Source organism: Lucilia sericata, unplaced genomic scaffold (genome assembly GCF_015586225.1).
Source record: "Lucilia sericata isolate MDLA Ls3-8-SP2 unplaced genomic scaffold, ASM1558622v1 Contig000493F_arrow, whole genome shotgun sequence".
NCBI classification, from domain to species: domain Eukaryota; kingdom Metazoa; phylum Arthropoda; class Insecta; order Diptera; family Calliphoridae; genus Lucilia; species Lucilia sericata.
The window spans coordinates 167865-195277 of record NW_023994507.1 but is presented as its reverse complement, the minus strand read 5'-3'; the positions used below and the strand labels follow the sequence as shown (position 1 = coordinate 195277).

At 34.8% G+C, this 27413-nt stretch overlaps 7 protein-coding genes across 8 annotated transcripts in view; 3 read left to right on the top strand and 4 right to left on the bottom strand.

Annotated features, from left to right (window-relative positions):
• Window positions 1-27413, top strand: part of LOC119605507 — a 75604-nt gene that overhangs the window by 33266 nt on the left and 14925 nt on the right. The window contains exon 2 of one of the 2 annotated variants that reach the window (XM_037958667.1): window positions 4939-5041. In XM_037958667.1, the coding sequence (XP_037814595.1) occupies window positions 4967-5041 (75 nt within the window). In that variant the 5' untranslated portion in view covers window positions 4939-4966. Of the gene's footprint in view, window positions 1-4938; window positions 5042-10861; window positions 10961-27413 lie in introns of those variants that run through there. The other variant, XM_037958669.1, reaches the window with a different exon arrangement.
• On the bottom strand, window positions 4940-6129 carry LOC119605510 (farnesol dehydrogenase-like). Its single transcript, XM_037958673.1, has 3 exons — window positions 5431-6129; window positions 5226-5363; window positions 4940-5168 (listed from the first exon to the last, which is right to left on the bottom strand). The coding sequence occupies exons 1-3, from the start codon at window positions 6007-6009 to the stop codon at window positions 5127-5129; spliced, it is 759 nt and encodes a 252-aa protein (XP_037814601.1). The 5' UTR covers window positions 6010-6129; the 3' UTR covers window positions 4940-5126.
• Window positions 7751-8839, bottom strand: LOC119605509 (farnesol dehydrogenase-like). Its single transcript, XM_037958671.1, has 2 exons — window positions 8098-8839; window positions 7751-8032 (listed from the first exon to the last, which is right to left on the bottom strand). Exons 1-2 carry the CDS (start codon window positions 8680-8682, stop codon window positions 7856-7858), a joined length of 762 nt encoding a protein of 253 aa, XP_037814599.1. The 5' UTR covers window positions 8683-8839; the 3' UTR covers window positions 7751-7855.
• LOC119605514 (farnesol dehydrogenase-like) lies at window positions 11119-11914 on the bottom strand. The gene is made up of 2 exons (XM_037958677.1): window positions 11371-11914; window positions 11119-11313 (listed from the first exon to the last, which is right to left on the bottom strand). The coding sequence occupies exons 1-2, from the start codon at window positions 11857-11859 to the stop codon at window positions 11137-11139; spliced, it is 666 nt and encodes a 221-aa protein (XP_037814605.1). The 5' UTR covers window positions 11860-11914; the 3' UTR covers window positions 11119-11136.
• Window positions 11914-13162, bottom strand: LOC119605513 (farnesol dehydrogenase-like). The gene is made up of 2 exons (XM_037958676.1): window positions 12411-13162; window positions 11914-12334 (listed from the first exon to the last, which is right to left on the bottom strand). Exons 1-2 carry the CDS (start codon window positions 12981-12983, stop codon window positions 12170-12172), a joined length of 738 nt encoding a protein of 245 aa, XP_037814604.1. The 5' UTR covers window positions 12984-13162; the 3' UTR covers window positions 11914-12169.
• LOC119605512 (farnesol dehydrogenase-like) lies at window positions 16225-17413 on the top strand. Its single transcript, XM_037958675.1, has 2 exons — window positions 16225-17091; window positions 17174-17413. The coding sequence occupies exons 1-2, from the start codon at window positions 16519-16521 to the stop codon at window positions 17348-17350; spliced, it is 750 nt and encodes a 249-aa protein (XP_037814603.1). The 5' UTR covers window positions 16225-16518; the 3' UTR covers window positions 17351-17413.
• LOC119605511 (farnesol dehydrogenase-like) lies at window positions 18753-19784 on the top strand. The gene is made up of 2 exons (XM_037958674.1): window positions 18753-19423; window positions 19518-19784. The coding sequence occupies exons 1-2, from the start codon at window positions 18851-18853 to the stop codon at window positions 19692-19694; spliced, it is 750 nt and encodes a 249-aa protein (XP_037814602.1). The 5' UTR covers window positions 18753-18850; the 3' UTR covers window positions 19695-19784.

The window sequence follows — 27413 nt, the reverse complement described above, 5'->3', positions numbered from 1 at the left end:
AGCCTTGCTCTAAATGGTTCATTCCTTTCTCTATTGCTTTGCTTCCGCATGCCCACACCGCTGCCTTGCTTTCTAAATCTGTTTCCCAGATATTTCTTTCTAGGTTTTTGTATTGCTCGCTTACTAAGGCAACGTCAATGTTTTTTTCACAAATTGTCTGTTTTAGAAGCTCTTGTGCTGCACTACAGTGGTTTAAGTTTAGTTGGATAAACTTCATTTACATCTGGTACTTAACGCCTCCTTGAAGATTGCGCATCTATAGCTTCCAGCTATGTGTTTTAGGTCCCCCTTTCCATCTGCTTTACAGAGCATACAGCTTGGTTCTACATGACAATCCTTAACTAAATGTCCCTCAAGTCCACACTTTAGGCAAAGTTTCGACCTATCAACCTCCGATTTGCAGAATCTTGAAATGTGACCAAATTCTAAGCACTTAAAACATTTGGTGAGCGTTACAACTTCTCTTAAGCGGCAGATGGACCAGCCAATTTTTATTTTGTTTAGCTTGAGTGCTTTTACTGCAATTTCTGTTGGGAGGCTTATTTTGGCCGACTGTGTTCCTCCATATGTTTTTCGGAGTGACTTTACACTGCTTTCCTTCAGGTTAGGAATCTCTAATGCTTTTGAGAGGCATTGACATATTTCCAGTTTTGTTGTAATGTCATCCATATCTTTGCATTCTATTACCATCTCATCTATATGTGTTCTTACTTCAACTGATCCTTCTAACGACGTTTCGATTTTTTTATCAAACCTCTCGGATAGGTTTTTGCTTCCGGTCTTTAACTCTAAAAGTAGGTCACATTTCTGGGTTCTCCTAATTTTATTAACTTCTTCACCTAGATCTTTTAGTTCGGGATCTGATCGTAGTTTCTTCAGAATATCAGCGTAGGAGATTTCATTTTTGGCTGATATTATCATCGTATCTGGTCTTGACTTACGTAGTCTGGGATACCTTTTCTTCTTTATCACCGTCCAACTTGTTCGTTTCTTATCCGAATCTGGACTGCTACCAGTAGCTTCTACACATTGGAATCGCTTTGGCATACTCTCCTGGGGGTTTTGTTGAGAACTTTTCGGTGCCTTATCCGAAGTTTCTGCAGATGAGGTTTTTTTGTCTTATTTTCTGGGCGGGCTTGTTTTGCCCTTTTTGGAGTCGGCATTTTTGGGGTTGTTTTGTCATCCATATTTCGTTTGGGCTCTCTCTTGCTGGGCCATATATTTGGGGAAGTCTGTGTAGACTGTTCCACTTCTTCCCGTTCTGCAACTGGTCTTCTATGACCTATTTCTTTGCTAGCTTTATTATACACAGCTCGTATAGCAGTAAGCTGACCTTTAATGGAAAGGTGTATATTATTCATAGGTTTTGTAAACGCTATTAGTTCACCTATTAGTTTCCCCAGTTTGGTAAAAGAATCACTCTGGACGTCGTCTTTATTATTTTGTGGTGTTCCTTCAATCGCACAATTACTTTGAGGAGGTGTTCTTTTTGTAGTCGCACTTCTGTGAAAAGGATTTATTTGATTTCTTCCTTCAGGGTTTAAGGCACTATCTGATATCCGCGGTAAACTACAAACTGGAGTGAAGTAGAGCTCCAATCCACCTGGAGGTCGGGTTTTAGTATTTCCTCCATTATCCGGTTGATAATGTTTGCTTGTAGCAGTATCTGTTATCCCAGCCAAGCTTACCGGGGTAACATTGCAGGCGCTGGATGACGACGACTGGTAGCCTGCTTGCGCACTACCCATAGCCGCCGGTACTGGGGTCATTACTCCCTGCACCGTAGTATAATTTTTATTAGTTGACTTTTCCATGTTTGGCTTTTATATTCCGGGATCCTACCCGTAGCGTTTTTGTCCTAGCCGCCAGGATTTTTCGCAGCCGCCCCTAACATGGGAAACAGACGCTGACCAGGAAGCCACTCAATATGAGACAGACGCTTCTGGGTTTTGGAACGACTAGAGGAACCACGAAGACGTCACCCTTCTTAATTACACCTCTCTAGAGGGTACCTCTTGTAGACTATAGACTAGACTATAGACTAGACTATAGACTAGACTATAGACTAGACTATAGACTAGACTATAGACTAGACTATAGACTAGACTATAGACTAGACTATAGACTAGACTATAGACTAGACTATAGACTAGACTATAGACTAGACTATAGACTAGACTATAGACTAGTCTATAGTCTAGTCTATAGACTATATAGACTATAGACTAGTCTATAGTCTAGTCTAGTCTATAGTCTAGTCTATATAGACTATAGACTAGTCTATAGTCTAGTCTATAGTCTAGTCTATAGTCTAGTCTATAGTCTAGTCTATAGTCTAGTCTATAGTCTAGTCTATAGTCTAGTCTATAGTCTAGTCTATAGTCTAGTCTATAGTCTAGTCTATAGTCTAGTCTATAGTCTAGTCTATAGTCTAGTCTATAGTCTAGTCTATAGTCTAGTCTATAGTCTAGTCTATAGTCTAGTCTATAGTCTAGTCTATAGTCTAGTCTATAGTCTAGTCTATAGTCTAGTCTATAGTCTAGTCTATAGTCTAGTCTATAGTCTAGTCTATAGTCTAGTCTATAGTCTAGTCTATAGTCTAGTCTATAGTCTAGTCTATAGTCTAGTCTATAGTCTAGTCTATAGTCTAGTCTATAGTCTAGTCTATAGTCTAGTCTATAGTCTAGTCTATAGTCTAGTCTATAGTCTAGTCTATAGTCTAGTCTATAGTCTAGTCTATAGTCTAGTCTATAGTCTAGTCTATAGTCTAGTCTATAGTCTAGTCTATAGTCTAGTCTATAGTCTAGTCTATAGTCTAGTCTATAGTCTAGTCTATAGTCTAGTCTATAGTCTAGTCTATAGTCTAGTCTATAGTCTAGTCTATAGTCTAGTCTATAGTCTAGTCTATAGTCTAGTCTATAGTCTAGTCTATAGTCTAGTCTATAGTCTAGTCTATAGTCTAGTTATAGTCTAGTCTATAGTCTAGTCTATAGTCTAGTCTATAGTCTAGTCTATAGTCTAGTCTATAGTCTAGTCTATAGTCTAGTCTATAGTCTAGTCTATAGTCTAGTCTATAGTCTAGTCTATAGTCTAGTCTATAGTCTAGTCTATAGTCTAGTCTATAGTCTAGTCTATAGTCTAGTCTATAGTCTAGTCTATAGTCTAGTCTATAGTCTAGTCTATAGTCTAGTCTATAGTCTAGTCTATAGTCTAGTCTATAGTCTAGTCTATAGTCTAGTCTATAGTCTAGTCTATAGTCTAGTCTATAGTCTAGTCTATAGTCTAGTCTATGTCTAGTCTATAGTCTAGTCTATAGTCTAGTCTATAGTCTAGTCTATAGTCTAGTCTATAGTCTAGTCTATAGTCTAGTCTATAGTCTAGTCCTATAGTCTAGTCTATAGTCTAGTCTATAGTCGTCTATAGTCTAGTCTAGTCTAGTCTATAGTCTAGTCTATAGTCTAGTCTATAGTCTAGTCTATAGTCTAGTCTATAGTCTAGTCTATAGTCTAGTCTATAGTCTAGTCTATAGTCTAGTCTATAGTCTAGTCTATAGTTCTAGTCTCTAGGTCTAGTCTATAGTCTAGTCTTAGTCTGTCTATAGTCTAGTCTATAGTCTAGTCTATAGTCTAGTCTATAGTCTAGTCTATAGTCTCGTCTATAGGTCTGGTCATAGTCTAGTCTATAGTCTAGTCTATAGTCTAGTCTATAGTCTAGTCTATCGTCTAGTCTCTAGTCTAGTCTATAGTCTAGTCTATAGTCTAGTCTATAGTCTAGTCTATTAGTCTAGTCTATAGTTCTAGTCTATAGTCTAGTCTATAGGTCTTCTAGTCTATAGTCATAGTCTATAGTCTAGTCTAAGTTCTTGTCTATTAGTCTAGTCTATAGTCTAGTCTATAGTCTAGTCTATAGTCTAGTCTATAGTCTAGTCTATAGTCTAGTATATAGTCTATAGTCTAGTCTATAGTCTAGTCTATAGTCTATAGTCTAGTCTATAGTCTAGTCTATAGTCTAGTCTATTGTCTAGTCTATAGTCTAGTCTATAGTCTAGTCTATAGTCTAGTCTATAGTCTAGTCTATAGTCTAGTCTATAGTCTAGTCTATAGTCTAGTATATAGTCTAGTCTATAGTCTAGTCTATAGTCTAGTCTATAGTCTAGTCTATAGTCTAGTCTATAGTCTAGTCTATAGTCTAGTCTATAGTCTAGTCTATAGTCTAGTCTATAGTCTAGTCTATAGTCTAGTCTATAGTCTAGTCTATAGTCTAGTCTATAGTCTAGTCTATAGTCTAGCCTATTGTCTAGTCTATAGTCTAGTCTATAGTCTAGTCTATAGTCTAGTCTATAGTCTAGTCTATAGTCTAGTCTATAGTCTAGTCTATAGTCTAGTCTAGTCTATAGTCTAGTCTATAGTCTAGTCTATAGTCTAGTCTATAGTCTAGTCTATAGTCTAGTCTATAGTCTAGTCTATAGTCTAGTCTAGTCTATAGTCTAGTCTATAGTCTAGTCTATAGTCTAGTCTATAGTCTAGTCTATAGTCTAGTCTATAGTCTAGTCTATAGTCTAGTCTATAGTCTAGTCTATAGTCTAGTCTATAGTCTAGTCTATAGTCTAGTCTATGGTCTAGTCTATAGTCTAGTCTATAGTCTAGTCTATAGTCTAGTCTATAGTCTAGTCTATAGTCTAGTCTATAGTCTAGTCTATAGTCTAGTCTATAGTCTAGTCTATAGTCTAGTCTATAGTCAAGTCTATAGTCTAGTCTATAGTCTACTCTATGGTCAAGTCTATAGTCTATTGTCTAGTCTATAGTCTAGTCTACACTTACACAAACTGGTTTATACAATAGTACAACTGTTTCTATTAATAGAGAATTTATTAAAATTTATAAATATAAACAATTTAAACATTAATTAATATACAATTAAATTATTTCTGTTTTTCAGATTTATCATCATACGATACAGCTCCAGGATGTGGAGCCCACAAAAAGGTCCTACACGACTGTGGGACCTTAGGTTTAGTCTTTTATTTATTTTACAATTAATGGTAAGTTTCACAATTTGTGTATAATTTAATTTCAGTTAAGTGAAATTTTGAGAATTTGCTTTTAAATTATTATATTTTAAAACACTTATAACCTTTCGCCTAAAGGTTTAATTATAAGTTCATGGACCTAGAAAAAAAATAAAATGAAAATATTCCTAAAAAAATAAAATCTGTACAATTTTACCTGAACATGAGAAGGAGTTTGTAGACAATAAACTACAGCATCTGCTACATCGGAGGACTCTAGAAAATTTGAATTTTTCAGTAGTTCCCAGGCTCTTTTGGGGAAAATTTCTGTACGCACTAAACCCGGACTAATGCTCTAAAATAAAATTGAACAAGCAACTAATTTAATAATTTTCAAATTAAATAATAAAAATTTTACTTACGGTTATTTTAATTTTTGTATTATGCATTAAAAACTCATTCCGATAGACTTCAGTCATGGCTGTAAGGGCATGTTTCGAAGCTTGATACATATTTGTAGACATGCCACTGAAATGTTCTACCTTATGGCCGCCTATGCTATTTATAATAATCACATGACCCTGACTATTGTTATGCTGTGACATTGTCTTGAAGGCCTCTCTAGTACAATAGATCACACCCATGACATTTGTTTCGATGGTATCACGTATATCTTGTGAATTATTTTCTCTCACCAGCTCGGTATCACGTATAATACCAGCATTATTTATTAGCACCGCTATGGCACCATGTTCTTGAACGATCTTTTTAAATGTCTCAACTACTTCGTCTTCATTGCGTACATCACATTTGTGAGCATGAAAACGTTGTTGTTTTTCTTCATCACCCGTCCAAAAATCACGTAATTTTTCTATACCTTCTTGGCATAAGTCCAGACCCACAACAATCATGTTGTGCTCAATGAGTGCTTTACAACAGGCCTCTCCTATACCGGCACTAGCTCCCGTCACTACGGCTACTTTATTATGCCACTTTTCCATTCTAAATGGGATTTGTGTTTTTTTAGAACAATTTATTATGTTATTTATAAAGAGTGACACAATTTTTATTAAAATTTAAATCCGTACATTTTAATGTTTATGTTGTGATAATTTCAGAACAACTGAAATTAATGCATAGAATTTAAATTTGAAAAATGCAAGATTTACACATTTAATTGCTTAAAGAGGTCGTTGGTCAAGCTTTCTGCTCTCTGCAACTTTGTTGTAAATAGTTTTGAAAAATAATTTATATGCATATTATACTACATGCAACCAACCCAGCAAGTATATTTTTTTGATTTGCTTTGAGCATTATGTAGTCTACAAAAATATGTTAATATTTGAGTGATTTTATATTGCAACAGAAACTTACTTTGAAAAGTAATGAGTTAAAAGGCTATTATTCACTACTTACTTATTCTTATTTTAAGTAATTATTTTAACACTGCGAAGTCATGTGAATATGTACTGATAAAAGCTATTACCAATTGAGAGTTAAAAAGTTGCCGACACCGAATCTTAGTCTATCAGCTGTTGTCGTATTCACAACATGAGAGCGAATGCAGTCGTCATTTTGCTGTACCGAAGGCAAACGGGTAGAGGATAGAATTTCGAAATTTGTCTTGCCACGGTTATTGGTGCAAGTGCAAGGTTCAATGTTACTTTGGTGTGCAAGTGGGGCAGTGGTTTAAACTCAAAAAATTAGGAAATATATTGGTGGTTAAAATACTGATACAAGGTGAAATCTATATTTCGGGATAAGTTCGGTGCTGTTACAGACACCCTTCAAAGATGAAACTGTAAGGGCAAGGCATTGGGTATATGTCGGTGTTTATTTAATAAGATAAAGAATGGCTCCACCTGAATACCTAGATATGTATGGATATTGTCAGGGTTTACTCTGTTCATATCAGACACCACAGACTGTTCTCTATGAGGAAGAATTTGTCTTTGGCTTATTTAATGGATTCGTATTTCTGATTATGTCTCTAGATGCCCATCCCATCCGCATGATTGTAAACAAAAATGTTTCTGCATCTCGGAAATTAAGCTATGTTGCAGCAATGCTCATAGAATAGAAAGCTCAAGTACTCGAGTAAAATGCTTGAAGGTAGACCGTCAGAACCAAGTACAAGGCACAAAAAGAGGCGATGATGAGTCGTCTCAAGATCACCCTGTTGTTTAAAAAGTACCACAGTGAAATAGGCGGTGTTCGCGTAAAACACTCGACTTCAGCCCATTTTAGTCGAAGTATGTTTGCTGTCTCCAAAGAGTCAATTGACTTCCTTCTAGATCATGCCAATGTCAAAAAAACTAATCACCAAGCTGGTCGTATGGCTAGTGGCGATCCTAACTATTAGGTTATCCGAAAATTCTGGGTAGTAGAAGAATCTTATATACCGACGATCGGCTCTCGGCTCATGTGAATCGAAAGTGAATTTCAGGAGGTGACTCGTTATATGAACTTAGATCAATCTTTATTACAACTCATTTCTTCTAGCTTTTGCGACTATAATTGATCTCATTTCAAGCGCCTTTTAGGAGAATATTTCTATTCTTATTTGTTGTTATTAAACGATTTATTTAAAGTCGACCTAATTTTGATTTTGTTTATATATTTAAATTAAAATTTTTATGACTTTTTTATGGCTATTTTTACGGTTAAAATTTTTATTACTTCCAACAACAAACTAGGTTTAGTGCGCAATTGTATTTTTTGTTAAATAAATCGGTGTGCATGTTTTGGACATTCATTTATATAATCTTAGGACTAAAGCATTAACATCAAGGAACAATAATTTCTATACTAAATATAGACTACATGAGCTACAACAAACTTATTCAACTAAAATGTACCACCCAAAGGTCGTATCATTAGTTCATGTATTTGAACATTTGGTGGGGTTTGCAAACAATAAACTACAGCATCGGCTACATCTTGAGGCCGCAAAAGTGAGTATTCTGCCGGTAAATTTGAACATTCACCCAGTATTTGTGTATTAACTGCACCGGGACTTATACTCTATTAAGGAAAATCACAAACTGATTAATTTCTTAAAACTTAAAAACAATCTAGGTACTACTTACCGTTATTTTGATTTTGGTTTGTTGCATTAGGAACTCCTGGCGTAATACCTCCGTCATGGCGGTTAGAGCATATTTTGTGGGAGCATATAAATTTAAACTAACACCCGGCAATTGGGGTACATAATGACCCACTAAACTATTTATTATAATAACATGTCCCGTATCACGACAATAGTTTTTCATTATGGCAAAAGCTTCACGCGTACACAAAGCTACTCCCAAAATATTTGTATCTAAAACATCTCGCAAATCTTCAGTATTATCGGGCTTGACAATTTGGGTATTTTTCAAAACACCAGCATTATTGATGAGCACATCTAGGCCGCCCAAATGATCAGCTATCCAAGTAAATGTATGACGTATATCGTTCTCCGAACGAACATCACACTTTAAGGCATGAAAACGATATCTCTGATCAGCTGGTATATTAGCCAGCACCTCACGTTCCATTAGATCTTGACGACGAGCCAAACCAACGACTATCATGCCCTGCTGCAGCAAAGCTTTACAGCAGGCGGCTCCTATACCCGAACTAGCACCCGTTACTACAGCAATTTTTAAGGGCATCTGCTTAGGATGAGACATTTTAAAGACTAAAGATGAGTTTTCAGAATTGTCATGTTTAAACCTCTAATATTGTTTATTTAGATTTGAATACGCACTAGCAATTGATTAAATATATTGTTGTTTATTTTAGTGAAAATACTGATAAGAAGACAAGAGTTTTGTGTTACTGCAACATAAAAAAAATACTTGATAATACTTATAGATGAGTTTGAGTATAGTTATTTAGTAATAAAAAAATAAAGCCGGTAAAGTTCGATTATATAATGCCCTACAAAGCTATTATAATACCCTATACTACTTTAGTGGGGAGGGTATATTGGGTTTGTGCTGATGTTTGTAACGCACAATAATATTGGTATAACCTTAAAGTATAACCACCTTAAGTAGAATCATTTTCTGAGTCAATTTAGCTATGTCCGTCCGTCTGTCCGTCCGTCCGTCCATGTAAATCTAGTAATCAAACTACAGGTCGCAATTTTGAAGATAATTCAATGAAATATGGCACATGATCTTCTATTGCGCCATAGACTATTATAACCTCCATACAACTGTACCCCCGAATAGGGCTTTTAAGGTTATGATTAATATACTCGTATGTTGACAAAAAGCTGAAAAACCAAGTTCTATACTAGCCTTGATGACCCTGATGAATTTTATAATTATGGGTCCTCATTTAACACTAGCCACTGTTTGTGTGAAGTTACCGTTATAGTATATATCATATATAGAACAAAGATTGCTAAGAAAATACAGATTTTCAGAAGTTGTTTTTATATAAGATACAAATGTAGACCGTTGTGGAAATAGGTGAACAATTTATCAATTTCAAACAGTTCCAATCGTCTTTAAACGGTTTTCAGGGCCTATTGGTATTCCTAAGATGGGTATAGGACCAATATTTATATGTGTTCCAAACATCTGCCCCCTAAACTAATTGTAGTGTAGGGTATAGTAGTAGAAAACAAAATACAAATAAATCGATAATGAAATGTAGAGCTTGTCTCAAAGCGTTTGCTGTGAACTTCGACACTAAATCTATTAAGTGAGAAATGTTATCATTACTCATATATTTTTTTAATAAAAAATCTGTATGGCAACTCTGTATATAAAAATATAAGTAACAAATCGATTAGAGAGCACAAGATACTTAGATAAGGTGGAAATTAGGTAAACAAATATTGATAAATGGGAGAGAGATGATTTTTAAGAGAATGGACTAAGAGAGTTTTTAAAATATACACAAATTATGAAACTCTTAATATATAGTAACAGCAGGTTTAAACTAATTAGTAACCACATGTTTTTAATAGAAATTAAATTTTAAATATTAAAAACTGTGGTTTTCATGTTATCAATTTTTGTTTTAAGGTTATAGACTACTATAGACTTTTACACATAATGACTCTGCTGCCGGCTAAGCAAACCAAATCACGTTGAAGTTCGGTATAAGCAAATTGAAACATTTCATAAGGGTCGGCGTATAAAAAATGTTTAAACCAGAGCAGGTCTTAATCCGAATCTGGTATCAGAATTTCTCCATTACATCTGGTATTCGAGATATTGCATCCAGAATTTTGAAAAAATTCAATTTTTGGCCCTTTTTGAGACGTTATAACAGCTCTAAGACAACTTTTTATTAATAATTATTATTGTATGCCTTCTGAAAGTCCATTATGTCAGTTTTAAAATAACGGCTTACCATCTGACATATCAGATTCGGATTCAGAGCGAGTCAGTCCTTCCGAAAAGAATCACATCTTGCAATTAATTAATAATTTATAACTAAGTAGTTTCAAAATATAAGCAAGTTTTATAAGAACCATGACCCAATCTTTTCTATTTGAAAATCAATCATAATGCTCATATCGATAAATAAAGAAATATTCAGAATAATAAACTCTCTGGGAGTTTGTTCCCTCTCCTATACACAAAGCATGCAAAGGGAAACAATTACTCTCCCAGGGAGAGTATATTATTATCGGCCTGATAATACATAATATATTTTAGCATACATTTAATCAATTACTCTTTTACTCTGTTTCTGTATTTTTCTCGAATCGAGAAGAAAATTAAAATATAATAGTCTTCCAGTTTTTAACAGGGTGACTCTTATTATTTTTAAACTGTATTCAATAACATTTAATAAGAAATGTTTGAAATCCTTGTTTCACCCTGTTTTACACAAGATGATCATGAATTTTTCGACAGATTTTCTCGATGCAAGAATTACAGAAACGGGGTACTGGTAATAAATTTCAAATATCCTTCAGAAATTCACAAATTTAGAAGATTTTAGGTAAGATTGGGTATTATTAATAACAGTGCCGTGTGAACATGATATTAAACATTTTGATGATCAATGAGCACTATTAAAAAAACTTGAAATTATTTATAAATTTCTGAAACAAACACAATAATGTTGTAAATAATTATTCTTAATTAGTTTATATTTATTCATGTTACCCCAAAATTTCAATAATCAAATCCCAAAGGGCGTATAAATAAATCGTGTATTTGAACATGAGGTGGTGTTTGTATACCAAATACAATGGCATCAGCTACATCTTCAGGATTTAGAGCGGGTATTTGAGAAGGATATGGAATATCATCACCCAAAATACCAGTACGGCAGGCACCAGGACTAACGCTCTATGCAAAAGAAAAATAAGTTTCTTAATCTTTAAATCCATGAAGTATAATCTTTACCGTAATTTTTGTTCTAGAACCTTGAGCTAAAAGCTCCTGTCTTAACACCTCCACCAAAGCAGTAACAGCATGCTTAGAGGGTGGATATATATTTGTACTTTGACCCGGTATATTTGGCACTAAACGACCACATATGCTATTGACAATTGTTATATGACCATCGACATTACGTTTCTTCATATTTTGAAAGGCTTCTCGTGTGCACCAAACAATTGCCAGAAGATTAGTATCTATGGTGTCTCTAATATCTTCTGAATTATTTGGATTTAGTAGAGCTTTTTGTCGTATAATACCAGCATTATTAAGACAGTGGAAATTATTTTGTTGTTCCATGGCCAAAGTAGGTTTCACTTGTGTTTCTATTTTATCAAGACGTATATCAAGACCCACCACAATCATACCCTTTTGTAAAAGAAGTTTACAGGTGGCAGCACCAATACCAGAACCGGCTCCAGTTACCATAGCGATTTTATTTTGCCAACGCTCCATTTTGGGGAATATTTTATGTGTTGAGTTGTGTTTAGAAATTATAACTGAATTCAATTTTGTTTTAATTAAATTTATTTAAAAAATATAAATTGCAATTTTATAAGTAGTTTTTTATCTTATCAATGCAATGGTTGGCCATCATTATCTTATCATTATATATGCGAAATTCTAACGATTTAGTAGTTTTAGAATAATCAATATGTTTACAAAACTTAACACGGAGGTCTTAATAAAATGTTTTTTTTTAATTTCGAGAAATTAGGGTATAAAATAATTTAATATTAACTCAAACCTAATCGGCATTAAACTATCAAAAATCTTCACCAATTGGTTTAATAATCATTTCATGAATTTGAACATGAGGAGGAGTTTGTATACAATAAACTATAGCATCGGCAATATCTTCGCTTTTTAAAACGGCCAAATCGTCAGGGAATTCCACAATATCTGTCTTAACTGCACCCGGGCTAATGCTCTGTAAAAATCAAAAACGCCCCAAAAAATAATAAAAAAATATTTTCCTTTACCTAAAAAACAAATGACAAACTCACCGTAACTTTAATTTTTGTATTATTCGCCAATAGTTCCTGCCTTAATACCTCTGTCATGGCTGTAATGGCATGTTTACTGGGTGGATAAATATTTAATTTTAAATCCGCTATATGTGGTATATAGTGACCCGTCAAACTATTTATAATCACCACATGACCATCAACTTGTCGTTTTTTCATATTCTTAAATGCCTCTCGGGTACACCATACTACGCCCAAAACATTTGTGCTAAGGGTTTTTGTTATATCCTCCGTATTATTTTCGGTCAACAAAGTGGTTTGTTTATAAATACCAGCATTATTTATCAAGACATCAACCCCGCCAAAGTTCTGTTCGATCCAGTTAAAAGCTTCTTTAACACTGGGCTCATCACTTACATCACATTTGTGTGAATGGAAATTCGCTTGTTTGTCAGCTGTGATAGTGGGTCTAACTTGTGATTCCATTTTATCGACACGTCTGGCCAGACCTATTACAATCATGCCTTTCTCTACTAAAGCTTTACAGGTGGCAGCACCTATGCCCGAACTGGCACCGGTTACCACAGCGATTTTGTTTTGCCAACGTTCCATTATCTAATTATTTTTTCCAGTAAATATTGTGCGATCGTTTAAAGATCTTAATAGAAACTAAAGTTTTATTTATATTAACGACATCATATTATTTTATTTAAAATTTAAAGATATTCCTCAAACCATTTTTTTGTGGATTTATTCGCTTCATTAGCATTCTTCTTTTGTTTTTTTATCAATTTAATTAATACTTATTGTACGTATCTGTCAGTGTTACCACATGAATATTAAGCCCAAAATTGTTATCAAAATCTACCAAAATTTGAAATTTGTTTGAATTTTACTATAAGTATTTATTTAACGATGTATGCAACTCCATCATAGGGGTTCTAAGGTACATCTTCTGTGTAGTTGTAATTGCAGGAGATCATTGTGTCTTAATCCATATTATCCCCTGTACTTATCTGAATAATCCCATATATGTAATTTGGTAAAAAGAATGTCAAAATGACAACTCTACTTCATACATACATAGTAGTAAAACACATATGTTTATAGCAGTGGTTGGCATCCATAGAAACAAGGACCCGAGCTTAGTAAGCTGTTTAAACCCTGCAGTTCGACAAAGAGTCATTTCCAATAAACTGGTTGACTATAATTCGCCTTACGTCAAGAATGTACTTTTTGTAAAGACATTAACACTTAATTGTGCCTTCTGTAAGTGAAAGCGAAGACAGTTTTCACTTTACTGTCCCCAAGTAATCTATAGAGTAAATACTTAAAGAAACTTAAGCCATTTATTGACTCTTTTGTAGTATCTTTTTGACTGTATTTTTGTTATTCATGGAATGATGATTAATTGGAAAAGCACATGTTAAAATTGCTAGTCAACTGAGTTGGCTAGGGCAACCCTAAGTGGTAGGTTAAATAGCAAGTTCGGAACTGTTCCGTACTGCTGGGAATAAACACATCACATTTGCCAATAAAAGCTTTTAAAACTGAGCTTTAAAAGGAAACCAATATATACCATATACTCTTTGTGCCGACCACAGGTTTATATAAACATTTAAAGAATATTAAATGTTTTTGTTAGATTTTTTGTACATAATTAGTTATTAAATGTAAATAATTATTATTAGAAAAATTAAATATTAATTCATATAAAATTAATTGCCATATTCAATTCTTTATGTATTAGTATTTTAAACATGATTTTTGACATTAGCAAATACACTTCTAACTCGCTTCTACTACAAATTTGTCGAAACTTTGGCGCTAAGAAAAGAATGTTAATACGCATATCATGAATTACTTAATACTTGTGAGCAAGCTTTTATAAGGTATTTATGAGTTAAAGCTGATTAACATTTTTAACAGTAATCGTACAACTTAAATATGTATTTGCATATTCTAATATCTTTCTACATATTCATAACTTAATAAACAAATTTTTTTATTTTTTTCTATCTTAACAAAAATTTTGTATGTTTAATTTATTGGATTACTGTTCATGCATATTTATAATGTTTATCGCACCCCCAACAGAGTGTGCTTATCATACTTTTAGGTATAATTTAATGAAATTAAAAGTGTTAACATTAAAAACGATTTTTTTCTATGTTTTAAACGCGTGACAAATTTTGAAAGAAGTGTTAAGAAATTTGTTATACACTACACTCGAAAAAAATAAGCAATATCGTTTCATGCTTTCATTAGACTATAGACTAGACTAGACTATAGACTAGACTATAGACTAGACTATAGGCTCGACTATAGACTAAACTATAGACTAGTCTATATACTAGACTAGAGTATAGACTAGACTATAAACTAGACTATAGACTAGGTTATATTCTACTCTATAGACTAGACTATAGATTATAGACTACTCTATAGACTAGACCACAGACTGAACTAGGTACTTGACTATAAGCTGGACTTTAGAATAGAATACAGACTAGACTATAGACCCGACTATAGACTAGACTATAGACTCGACTATAGACTAAACTATAGACTAGACTATAGAATAGACTATAGACTAGAGTAGACTATAGACTAGACTATAGATTAGACTACAAGTTAGACTATACTATAGGCTAAACTATAGACTAGACTGTACTATTGACTAGACTATAGACTAAACTATAGACTAGACTATAGACTGGACTATATACTAAACTATAGACTAGACTATAGACTACACTACACACTAGACTACAGAATGTGTAGTTGTAGGTGTATTGATTACTATGTTGACTATTTATCATAATTTTATAAGTTAGAAAAAGTAACGATAATGTCGGAAAAAATCACCAAAGTATTGAAATTCCCATACCTGGTTGAAACTATAAATAATGCTTAAAATTATAAATTGCATAATATACATATTATGTATATATGTATGTATGTATGTATGTATGTATGTATGTATGTATGTATGTATGTATGTATGTATGTATGTATGTATGTATGTATGTATGTATGTATGTATGTATGTATGTATGTATGTATGTATGTATGTATGTATGTATGTATGTATGTATGTATGTATTTTAGTTCAAATAATCAAAACTTCAAACGAGGGCTTATCAATAAGTACATTTTGTATTTAAAGTGATATATTAAGTAAGACCGACTAACTGGATTTTGACTTAAAATGTACCAAAATAGTGGGTTCTAAACTTACTTTGACATATGTAAATTCATAAGTACTGTGAAAAATTACTATACATTTTACAATGAACATCATTTATAGGAACTAATATTGGATTTTTATATGTCTTCAAAAAATAATTTAGAGTTCGTGTAACTCCATAAATATAACATACACATAAATGTCTGTTCAGGTGTGTATGATTTTACTATATTTTGTGGTTTATCAAGTTTTACATTAATTTGTTCTATATATCGATAGCTACATATGTACAAAGTAGCTATGAAACCAATAGTCTTAGATATTTTTATCTAATCGGTTAAAATTATAGCTTCTAAACAACAACAACAAAAGTATCTATTTTTAATACTTATCAATACATTGAGTATTTGTTACATTGTAAGTACAAGCCCTTTATAAATTGTATCGATAGATAAGAAATTCATAAAAAACTAAGTGATTAAAACTAATTAAAAAGGTTCACAAAGTTTAATAAATAAATTTTAATCAATTCTATGAACTCAACATAATTTTGTATAAACACACATTTTTCAAAGACTTTTAGTAAAACCCTCGTTTTTCTATTTTGTTTACTAATTCTACGTCACTGTCAATGATTTGGCGTAATTTCAACCGACTAGTAGTAGACTTGTTGGGGTTGCCTTTTATATCGTTGATAATAAAAAAAACCTGTTCGTTAAAAACTACTACCAAATTATCAAATCATTTTTTGTTTAAATGACTATTGATTTTTTCAGTATTTGTTATCTCAACATTGTTGTATAGATATTTATTTTACCAAATATACTTATATTCGTACCAATTCGTTGGACATGATGATGACTCGATTATTTCTCTGGCTAAACAATAATTATAACTTTATAAATAAATAGCTCTGAGAAATTTGTCAGTATTCGAAAAGTGGTAGAGCAAGCAAGTATGGAACGTTGGCAAAATAAAGTAGCTGTGGTAACGGGTGCCGGTTCAGGCATAGGTGCCGCCACTTCTAAAGTTCTCGTGGATGAAGGCATGATTGTTGTAGGTTTTGACATACGTTTGGATAGCATGGAAACGAAAGTTAAGCCTACAATGGCAGCTGATAAACAGCACAATTTCCATTATTACAAATGTAATGTGGGAGACGAGGAGAGTGTTAAGGAGGCTTTTAAATGGGTGGAAGAGCAATTTGGTGGCGTAGATGTTTTAATTAATAACGCTGGTCTTATAAGAACAAGCAGTATATTGGCTGAGAACAATTCACAAGATCTTAAAGATATTATTAATGTTAATGTAATGGGTGTTGCTTGGTGTACACGAGAAGCATTTCATTCAATGAAAAAACGTCAAGTCGATGGTCATGTTATTCTCATTAACAGTCTAGCTGGACACAAAGTTCCACTTTTGCCTGGTATGAGTTTTAGCATTTATTCACCCTCGAAACATGCTGTTACTGCCATGACTGAGGTATTTAGGCAAGAATTTAAAGCTGAAAAGACTAAAATTAAAGTAACTGTAAGTTGTTATAAAGATGATTAATTTGATTTGTTGTTGTTGTTTGTTGTAATTAAAACTTTTTGTTTTTATATTTATTTAGAGCATTAGTCCAGGTGGTGTTAATACCAATATAATGGGCAAGGATTACACAATGCCTGATGATATACCCATTTTACAACCTGAAGATTTGGCTGATGCTATTTTGTTTAGTTTAAAAACCCCACCTCATGTACAAATTCATGAATTAACTATTAGGTCGGTGGGTGAATTAGTTTAATGTTTATTTATTATTTATATTACAATTCTTTTTAAGGAATTAGAAAATTGTTTGTTAAAAAAATTTGTTTTTGTTTTAATTAACCTAGATTTGTAAGACGTTTTATAAATCCAATAAGCTCAGTGTTAACACAGACTTACACCTGGAACCTAATGTTGTGCTTACGATTTCTATGTTCGGGTTTTCGAAATACATAGATCCCTAGACCCATTTCGTCTCCCAGTTTGATGACATACGTGTAACAACAGATTATCGCAGGGGTTCGCTCTAATGTTCTGAATGCCCCCTATCTCCTATTTGGTAGTAATATCTTACCATTTCTGTTTCCAGTATGAGATCACGCACATCTAGTGTTTGAGTATAACTTTATAAATAATATTTGCTCTAATGTTCTAAATGCCCACAATCTCTTATTTGGAACCAATATCTCACAGATTCTTAAAATTTGTGTTGCCTTTATGTGATCGGGCACATCTAGTGTTTGGGTACAACCTTTTAATATCTAGTTTATATTAAAGATAAATATAAAAGCCGCCTTACATGTATTTCGATCGGAGAAATATCCAGCAATATTTCTCAAGCTTTGATTGAATTAGTGCTCATGGCCACACTTACATCCAGGCAACATGTACTCTGAACTCCCTGTAATAGTATTTTGTGACTATTTCTACCCAAAGCAGTCCAACAGATATTTTTGAATTGGTCTAATTACAGTTTTATAAAACTAGTCTATCATAGTTGGAAATAGATCTAATTTCCAGTCTTTGGTTCTTCTACACAGCGCCCAACATTGATTATTCTATATGGTAGTCCCATTTTAGATTCTGATCAAGGGTATAACTCTATCGGTGTCTGATATAGTCCTATTGAAGAACCTTTCAAAATTCAGCCCTCTTACAACTTTGGTATCGCCTAATTTGGGTTTCAAGATTTCGGGATAAATACTACCCTTGCTTGATTACGAATTTTAATCATCGGGATCCGCAGCATTATATGGTGCAAAACTTTTTATTGCATTGAAGAATTCTCTTTTTTCTAAGAAATTTTCTTGAAATTCTTTACATCTTAAAAATTAATATTTTCGTTAATATAAACATAACATAACAGCACTATACGGATCATATTCGTAATGACTTATCAAAGGTTTATGGGACAAATTATTATGAATAATAATCTAAAACTTTTAAAGATACACGTTTGACTTAAATTCTGTTTAATTGACGTCACCGTTAATTACACATCGACAATAGATTTCTTGTGATTGCACTTTTTATATGCTTCTGATTAAAGGCTTGTCCATTTTCTCTATATCAAATTATTATCTCTTAACAATTGTCGAAAAAATTGTTTCCTTATCACTACACTTTTGATTAGATACTTATACCCATGCAATGATAATTCGATTATTTCTTTTGGTTATACAATGTTTAAACATTTTGCCATTAAACTAAAAAAATATGAATCGCCAGTAACCAAAGAGCATTAGAACAGTAGAGGATTATGGAACGTTGGCAAAATAAGGTGGCTGTGGTAACGGGCGCCAGTGCTGGCATTGGTGCCACCACTTGCAAAGTGTTAGTAGAACAAGGTATGATTGTTGTTGGTCTAGCCAGACGTTTGGTTAAAATGAAAACTAAAGTTTTGCCAACCATCGCCGCTGATAAACAGCACAATTTCCATTGTTTCAAATGTGATGTGGGTGATGAGGAGAGTGTTAAGGAAGCCTTTGAATGGGTGCACACACAATTCGGCGGTGTAGATGTTTTAATTAATAATGCTGGTGTGGTGAGGTCAACCACTTTATTGGCTGAGAACAACACACAAGATTTGAAAGACATCATTAATACAAATGTTATGGGTGTTGTTTGGTGTACGCGTGAAGCTTTTCACTCGATGAAAAGGCGTAAAGTCAATGGTCATGTTATCATCATCAACAGTGTGGCTGGTCATAAGGTGCCCATTTTACCGGGTATAAGTTTAAATATTTATCCATCGTCCAAGCATGCCGTCACCGCTATGACTGAAGTATTTAGGCAGGAATTTTCGGCAGAAAAGACAAAAATTAAAATCACAGTAAGTTTTTCCTTGCAGATAAGAGATGATTAATTAATTGTTTGTTTGTCTGTGATGTTGTTAACGAAACATGTTTATGTCTCTATGTATTTAGAGTCTAAGTCCTGGTGGTGTTCAAACAGAAATAATGGGTGAAGATACTACAATGCCTGAAGGTATGCCCGTTTTACAAGCAGCAGATGTAGCTGATGCGGTTTTGTTTTGTTTAAAGACTCCACCTCACGTGCAAATTCATGAACTGACCATTAAGCCAATGGGTGAAATGATTTAAAATATTCGGCTGACCGATGCCATCATGTTGGATGATTAGTTTTGTTAATGATTTATTTAAAAAAAAACTAAAAATGTTGTTATGAAAATAGGTTATTTGGTTTTTTTATAAGTAATGGTTTAAACGCCAGAAGAGGTTCGAGGAATTTAAGCGTTTGTTTTTTTTAATTTTCCGATATATTTTACTACACAAGACTAGACTAGACTATAGCCTAGATTAAAGACTAGACTATAGACTAGACTATAGACTAGACTATAGACTAGACTAGACTATAGACTAGACTAGACTATAGACTAGACTATAGACTAGACTATAGACTAGACTATAGACTAGACTATAGACTAGACTATAGACTAGACTATAGACTAGACTATAGACTAGACTATAGACTAGACTATAGACTAGACTATAGACTAGACTATAGACTAGACTATAGACTAGACTATAGACTAGACTATAGACTAGACTATAGACTAGACTATAGACTAGACTATAGACTAGACTATAGACTAGACTATAGACTAGACTATAGACTAGACTATAGACTAGACTATAGACTAGACTATAGACTAGACTATAGACTAGACTATAGACTAGACTATAGACTAGACTATAGACTAGACTATAGACTAGACTATAGACTAGACTATAGACTAGACTATAGACTAGACTATAGACTAGACTATAGACTAGACTATAGACTAGACTATAGACTAGACTATAGACTAGACTATAGACTAGACTATAGACTAGACTATAGACTAGACTATAGACTAGACTAGACTAGACTAGACTATTAGACTAGACTATAGACTAGACTATAGACTAGACTATAGACGAGACTATAGACTAGACTATAGACTAGACTATAGACTAGACTATAGACTAGACTATAGACTAGACTATAGCACTAGACTATAGACTAGACTATAGACTAGACTAGACTAGACTAGACTATAGACTAGACTATAGACTAGACTATAGACTAGACTATAGACTAGACTAGACTAGACTAGACTATAGACTAGACTATAGACTAGACTATAGACTAGACTATAGACTAGACTATAGACTAGACTATAGACTAGACCTAGACTTAGACTAGACTATAGACTAGACTATAGACTAGACTATAGACTAGACTATAGACTAGACTATAGACTAGACTATAGACTAGACTATAGACTAGACTATAGACTAGACTATGACTAGACTATAGACATAGACTATAGACTAGACTATAGACTAGACTATAGACTAGACTATAGACTAGACTATAGACTAGACTATAGACTAGACTAGACTAGACTATAGACTAGACTATAGACTAGACTATAGACTTTTTTTTTTTTTTTTTTGATGCGCCGGAGGTGTGGAATCTTCAAAAGATGTATCCAACCCGTATTGGAAAACATGCACGACTCGCCTAGGCGTCTACGTACTAAACCACACCCCCTTACGTCCCCCGTCCCCGCGGAACTGCCAATTGGTATTACTTCGCGGGGGGGTTTGCCCATTATTGGGTACACTTCGTTTGTATTACAAAGAATTTGTCAGCACACTGTTGCGGGATGCTTTACGTGCTGTTTCAGCATCACGCAATGTTTTGTTTATATTGCTAATAAACGTATTCACTGCGTCCCATTGCTCTTGAGATTTCAACATTATGCAAATTAAGTTGTTCACTGTAATCTTTTCTCCTAGGCTAGATTCTAGAGCTGTTCTGTTTCTTAAGAATCGTGGACATGCAAATGCTACGTGTTCTGCAGTTTCATCATCTTCGGTGCATTCTGGGCACCTTGGGGAGTTGTCGTGGCCAAAGCGATGCAGATAGCTTCTATAGCCACCATGACCCGTGAGAAATTGTGTTAAGTTATAATTTACTTCACCGTGTCTCCGATTTACCCAAATATTAATAGAAGGGATAAGTCTAAAGGTCCATCGGCCGTTAGGAGAATTTTCCCATCTTCTCTGCCAACTTTCAATACTTTTATCTCTCTCGATTTTACAAATTTCCTTTTTGGTAATCTCCGGATTTTCAAGTAGCGTTTTATATATATTTGATGCTTCCCTTACTGTAATATCTATGGGTACGATTCCTGCAACAACATTTGCTGCTTCCCCTGATATAGTCCGAAAGCCACTACATACTCTTAAGCAACTTCTCTTAAATAAGGACATCATACTTTTTCTTATAGATTTATTTATTTATTGGAGTATTGAGTTAGTTACGCGGGATATCAGTATTCTACGGCTTTGTCGCGGTCCTCCGATGTTTGGCATCATTCTTGATAATGCGTTTGATACAATCGTCGCCTTTTTACATGCATATTCCATGTGCTTTTTAAAGTTCAATCGGTCATCTATCATGACACCTAAGTATTTTATTGCTTCCGAAGACACAATTGTGGTCTCGCCTACTTCTACTGATAGTGTTTCTCGTTTCCTTTTTCCGCTAATTAGAACAATCTCTTTTTATGTTCGGCTAGATTCAGGTTTACTGATGACAACCAGTCTTTGATCGATCTGATTGCTTCGTTTGCGTACAGTTGGACTTCGTCAATGTATCTCGCTTGAACAAGTATTGCAATGTCATCTGCAAAGCCTACAATAGTTGCTTCTTCAGGTATTTTTATTCCAAAAATTCCATTATACATAATATTCCACAACAGGGGTCCTAGGACAGAACCCTGAGGGACGCCTGATGTGACATTATAGGTTTTTATACCACCATCAGTATTAACCCACAAAGACCTATTAGAAAAGTAATCTTTGATTATTCTAATTAAATATTCTGGGGTATTAATATATCTCAGCGACGCTACAATATGTTTCCATCCAGCGGAATTGAAGGCATTTTTAATGTCAAGTGTTATGACAGCACAGTACTTCCTTTGCTTGCCCTTGCCAGCAATTGCTCTCTTGGCATTGTCAACGACAAATTTAATTGCATCAATAGTAGATTTTGCCTTTCGGAACCCATATTGTCTATCGGATAAGCCACGAGCATTCTCAACGACATCCAGTAATCTTTCATATATTAACCTTTCAAGGCATTTACCTATAGTGTCCAGCAAGCATATTGGTCTATATGACTGCGGTTCTCCAAGGGCTTTTCCCGGTTTAGGAATCAAGATAAGCTTTTGTTTCTTCCAGTCATTTGGAAACTTTCCATCTAGGAGGCATTTTTGAAATAGGCGAGCGAATACGGTTGGTCTCAATGTAAGCGCAAGTTTTAGAGCTTTGTTAGGGATACTATCTAATCCTGGAGCTTTGTTGTCACCAATTTTCGAGCACATGTTTGTTATTTCTTCTTCAGTAACTTCGACATCGAAGGATTCTATCACAGTTGGAACATCTGTGTATGGTTCTCCTACGGGAAAAAGGACTTCTACTATATTGTCTATAAGGGAGGGGCATGTAATGTTTTGCGATTTTTTGCCTTTAAGTCGAGCCATTACTACGCGGTAAGCATTACCCCATGGATTGGCATCGGCTTCCCTGCACAATTGTTTAAAACATTCAGCCTTGCTGGAGTTTATGGCATTTTTGAGGTCTTTCCTCGCTTGATGATAATCTTTTCTTCTTGTTGGTAGTTCATACCTTGACTTACATCTCTGGTAAAGTCTTCTAGATCTTAAACATTTTTTCCTTAACAAGGCAATATTGTTATTCCACCAATAGTTTTCCTTCCTCCTATTGTTTAAACGTTTCGTTGGCATAGATGCATCACAGGCACTCTTTAGTAGTGCTATGACTTCTTCTGCCATATGTTCTACCTCACTCTCTTCGATTTGGTGGTTACTGAAGATGTCAGTAAAAACATCGGAGTCAAATTTATCTTTCGCCCAACCCTGAAAGATTGTCTTTCCGCGAGGTATTTGCGAATCCCTTCGAATAGAGAACACAATAGCCTGATGGTCGCTGTGGGTATAGTGCTCACTTACTTGCCATTCTATATTCCTAGCTAGGTTTGTACTTACAAAGGTCAAATCAACGATTGAACCAGTGCCAGCTCTTCTAAAGGTGTTGGTATTCCCGTTATTTAGAAGAACTACATCTAGCCTTGAAAAGGCATCTAAGAGTATTCTACCTCTCTCATTAGTTATACGACTACCCCAGTCTTGTGCCCAAGCGTTGAAGTCTCCTCCAATAACAATTGGGCTATGGTGCGCAGCGTCTCTCACAATGTTGTCGATAAGTCTCTCGAAGTCTGCGTGCGGTATATTGGGAGATATATAACAGCTATAAATATAAATTCCACCGATTTTTACTCTCGCGAAACCCTCTTCCGGCTGCCTCATGGCATTTTCTATGCACCTATTTCCGCAGGCCCAAACTGCTGATCTACTTGAGGCGTCTCGTTCCCATACATTCCTGTCCAGGTTCTTGTATTGTTCGCAAATGATTGCGACGTCTATTTTTAGCTCCCGTATGCTTTGTGTTAAGAGGTCTTGGGCTGTGGCGCAGTGGTTTACGTTAAGCTGAATAAAGTTCATTTGGTTTTCTTACTTGGAGCCTTCTGGAAAACGGGGCATCTGTAGCTCCCTGCCACATGTTTAAGATCCTTTCCCCCAGTCGCTTTGCATAACATGCAATTTAATTCTCCTTTACATTCTTTTGCGATATGCCCTTCAAGTCCACATTTCAGACAGTGGTGAGATCTATCGGTTTCAGCCTTACAGAACTTCGATATGTGGCCGAATTCCAAACATCTGAAGCATTTAGTTAATGTTACCATTTCCCTTAAGCGACAGATAGACCACCCAATTTTGATTTTACGAAGTGCGAGGGCTCTTCTTGCAGCTTCTGTTGGGAGAATTATTTTGGCAGATTGGGTACCTCCGTAGGTCTTCCACATAGACTTAACAATTTTCTCGTCTAGCTCAGGCATTTGCAATTCTCTGCTAATTGCTTGAGATATCTCTAGTTTTGTAGTTATATCGTCCATATCTTTACATTGTATAATGGTTTCTTCTTTGTGAGTCTTTACATCCACTTTTCCATCTAAAGATGATACAATCTTCTCATTGAATCTATCAGTTGTATTTTTACCGGTTGGCTTTAATTCAAGTAGTAGGTCGCCTTTCTGAGTTCTTCGTATTTTGCTGACCTCTTCACCTAACTCCTTCAATTCGGGATCCGTCCTAATTTTTCGGAGGATATCGGCATATGATGTTTCACCTTTGGATGATATTATCATCTTATCGGGTTGAGGCTTACGAAAGCGTTTCGTCTTTCTATTTCTTACTTTCGTCCATCCTTCCGATGTAGTTTGTTGATCTTCACTGGGAGGTTTGTTTTTGGAAGATACCTCTGTACTCACGAAGACTGGGCCTTTTCCGCTTGCAAGTTGTGGGTTATTCTTTGCTCTCTTCGGTGTTGGCACTTTAGCCGAGTTTTCGCTTTTGTCCTTTTTACGCTTCTCCTCTCTCTTTTTCGGCCAAACTAGAGGTGACGTTTGAGTTACCTTGTCGGCAATAACTCCGCATGATTTGGTGGTGTCGCGGTATATCTCGTCTTTCGCTTTGTTATACACGGAACGCATTTTTCTGACTTGCCATTTTATGGCAAGGTGGATGTTGTTTTTATCCTTAAAGAAGTCCAAAAGATCAACGATAAGGTCTCCTAGTTCTGTGAAAGAATCGGGCTTCTGGTCGGGATACTTCCTCGCTTCTATTTGTGTTGGGGGCGCACTTTTATCCACTGGTTTTCTTTGTGGGGCACTATTCTCCGCATTCTCGTTTTTGCTTGTAGCATTATCTGTTGTCCCTGCCAAGCTCGTAACAGGGGTAACATTGCAGACGCTGGATGACGACGACGGGTAGCCTGCTCGCTCACTACACTCAGCCGCCGGTACTGGAGTCATTACTTCCTGCACCGTAAGTAAATTACAATTCTCAGACTTTTCCATATTGGTTTTATTTTCCGGGATCCTACCCGTAGCGTTTTTGTCCTAACCGCCAGGAGTTTACGTTGCAGCCGACCCTTACATGGGAAACAGACGCTGACCAGGGAGCCGCTCAATGTGAGGCAGACGCTTCTGGGTTTTGAATTGACTAGAGGAACCACGAAGGCGTCACTCTTCTAGCTACACTTCTCTATAGTGTACCTCCTGTGGGGGATGCTTACTTAATGGCGGCATCTATTCGCCATGACGCAGAGTCGTCTTCAGGCTCTTGTAACTTTTTTATAGCACGCCCTCGAACCCTGCCGCTCATGGTCGGGGACTGCTTATCTATCGCAGCTGGCCTACATATCTGCAGGTCGTTCAGCTATCCGCCACCCGCTGACCCCGATAGTAGCCAGAGCTATGGCCCTATCTATAGACTATATACTATAGACTAGACTATAGACTAGACTATAGACTAGACTATAGACTAGACTATAGACTAGACTATAGACTAGACTATAGACTAGACTATAGACTAAACCATAGACTAGACTATAGACTAGACTATAGATTAGACTATAGACTAGACTATAGACTAGACTATAGACAAGACTATGGACTAGACTATAGACTTGACTATAGACTAGACTATAGACTAGACTATAGACTAGACTATAGACTAGACTATAGACTAGACTATGGACTAGACTATAGACTAGACTATAGACTAGACTATAGACTAGACTATAGACTAGACTATAGACTAGACTATAGACTAGACTATGGACTACACTATGGACTAGACTATGGACTAGACTATAGAATATTCTATAGACTAGACTATAGACTAGACTATAGACTAAACTATAGACTAGACTATAGACTAAACTATAGACTAGATTATAGACTAAACTGTAGACTAGACTATAGACGAGACTATAGACTAGACTTTAATTTGTATTATTTGTAAAAAAGCTTTTACCGAATAAATCTGCAAACTTCCCGCTGACAGCAAAACCGCAATTGCCATTTCAAAAACGTCAGATTTGACGGAAAAAATGTCAAATTGGCAATAGTGATTATAGAAAAAGTAAGATAGGCAACTACACATTGTTGTCTTATTTTATATGATTGACACTTTTAGTTTTCGCATTTATCAAGATTTTTTTTACAAAAAGTAAAGTTAATAACTTGTAAAACATAGAAATATGTGAAAAATATATGCACAACTTCCGATTTTCAAATCAAAACAGTTTAAACATTAACCTCACTTTTTATTAAAAGTTGCTAACTCCTCTGTAACATACATGATGTGTTTTTTTTCTCTTATTTATCCATGGGATTTACATATTTTCTTTTTCAATTTGGCCTTCAGGCATAATATTATATTTAATATAAGAAAAAAATTAAAAACATAGTTGCAAAAATCAGCATGCCACAACAATATTTACAGATACATTTACAAAGATACGATCATATATACGGAATACCATACTACTATCGCGATTACTAACATACAAAATACAGTTGGTTTTCAAATAAATCTAATAAACTGTTAAGTTGGTGTGATGACAGGAAATTCTGGTTATTTTTTTCCTCTCTCCCTCTCTCTTCTGATTCTATGACAACATCAGCATCAATGCCACTATCACAAGTCGCCACTGTTGCACCGTTTAAATTTGTTTATGTCAAGCAACCAACTGGCTTAATTGTGGCTAGTTGTGATTTTCCTTTCCAACATCAATTGTTGTTATTTTCTATTCCCATAAATCTAATGTCTAATTATACCCTACATAATGTATGATATTTTTTCATATATATTCGAT

Bases quoted from the DNA above. Each gene is read 5' to 3' on its own strand.
- LOC119605512 (XM_037958675.1), top strand. From the start codon at position 16,519: ATGGAACGTTGGCAAAATAAAGTAGCTGTGGTAACGGGTGCCGGTTCA. The intron at 17,092-17,173 runs GTAAGTTGTTAT...ATATTTATTTAG, and splicing joins AGACTAAAATTAAAGTAACT to AGCATTAGTCCAGGTGGTGT.
- LOC119605514 (XM_037958677.1), bottom strand. From the start codon at position 11,859: ATGGAGCGTTGGCAAAATAAAATCGCTATGGTAACTGGAGCCGGTTCT. The intron at 11,314-11,370 runs GTAAAGATTATA...TCTTTTGCATAG, and splicing joins GTTCTAGAACAAAAATTACG to AGCGTTAGTCCTGGTGCCTG.
- LOC119605513 (XM_037958676.1), bottom strand. From the start codon at position 12,983: ATGGAACGTTGGCAAAACAAAATCGCTGTGGTAACCGGTGCCAGTTCG. The intron at 12,335-12,410 runs GTGAGTTTGTCA...TGATTTTTACAG, and splicing joins ATACAAAAATTAAAGTTACG to AGCATTAGCCCGGGTGCAGT.
- LOC119605511 (XM_037958674.1), top strand. From the start codon at position 18,851: ATGGAACGTTGGCAAAATAAGGTGGCTGTGGTAACGGGCGCCAGTGCT. The intron at 19,424-19,517 runs GTAAGTTTTTCC...CTATGTATTTAG, and splicing joins AGACAAAAATTAAAATCACA to AGTCTAAGTCCTGGTGGTGT.
- LOC119605509 (XM_037958671.1), bottom strand. From the start codon at position 8,682: ATGTCTCATCCTAAGCAGATGCCCTTAAAAATTGCTGTAGTAACGGGT. The intron at 8,033-8,097 runs GTAAGTAGTACC...TTTCCTTAATAG, and splicing joins AAACCAAAATCAAAATAACG to AGTATAAGTCCCGGTGCAGT.
- LOC119605510 (XM_037958673.1), bottom strand. From the start codon at position 6,009: ATGGAAAAGTGGCATAATAAAGTAGCCGTAGTGACGGGAGCTAGTGCC. The intron at 5,364-5,430 runs GTAAGTAAAATT...ATTTTATTTTAG, and splicing joins ATACAAAAATTAAAATAACC to AGCATTAGTCCGGGTTTAGT. The intron at 5,169-5,225 runs GTAAAATTGTAC...TTTTTTTTCTAG, and splicing joins AAACTCCTTCTCATGTTCAG to GTCCATGAACTTATAATTAA.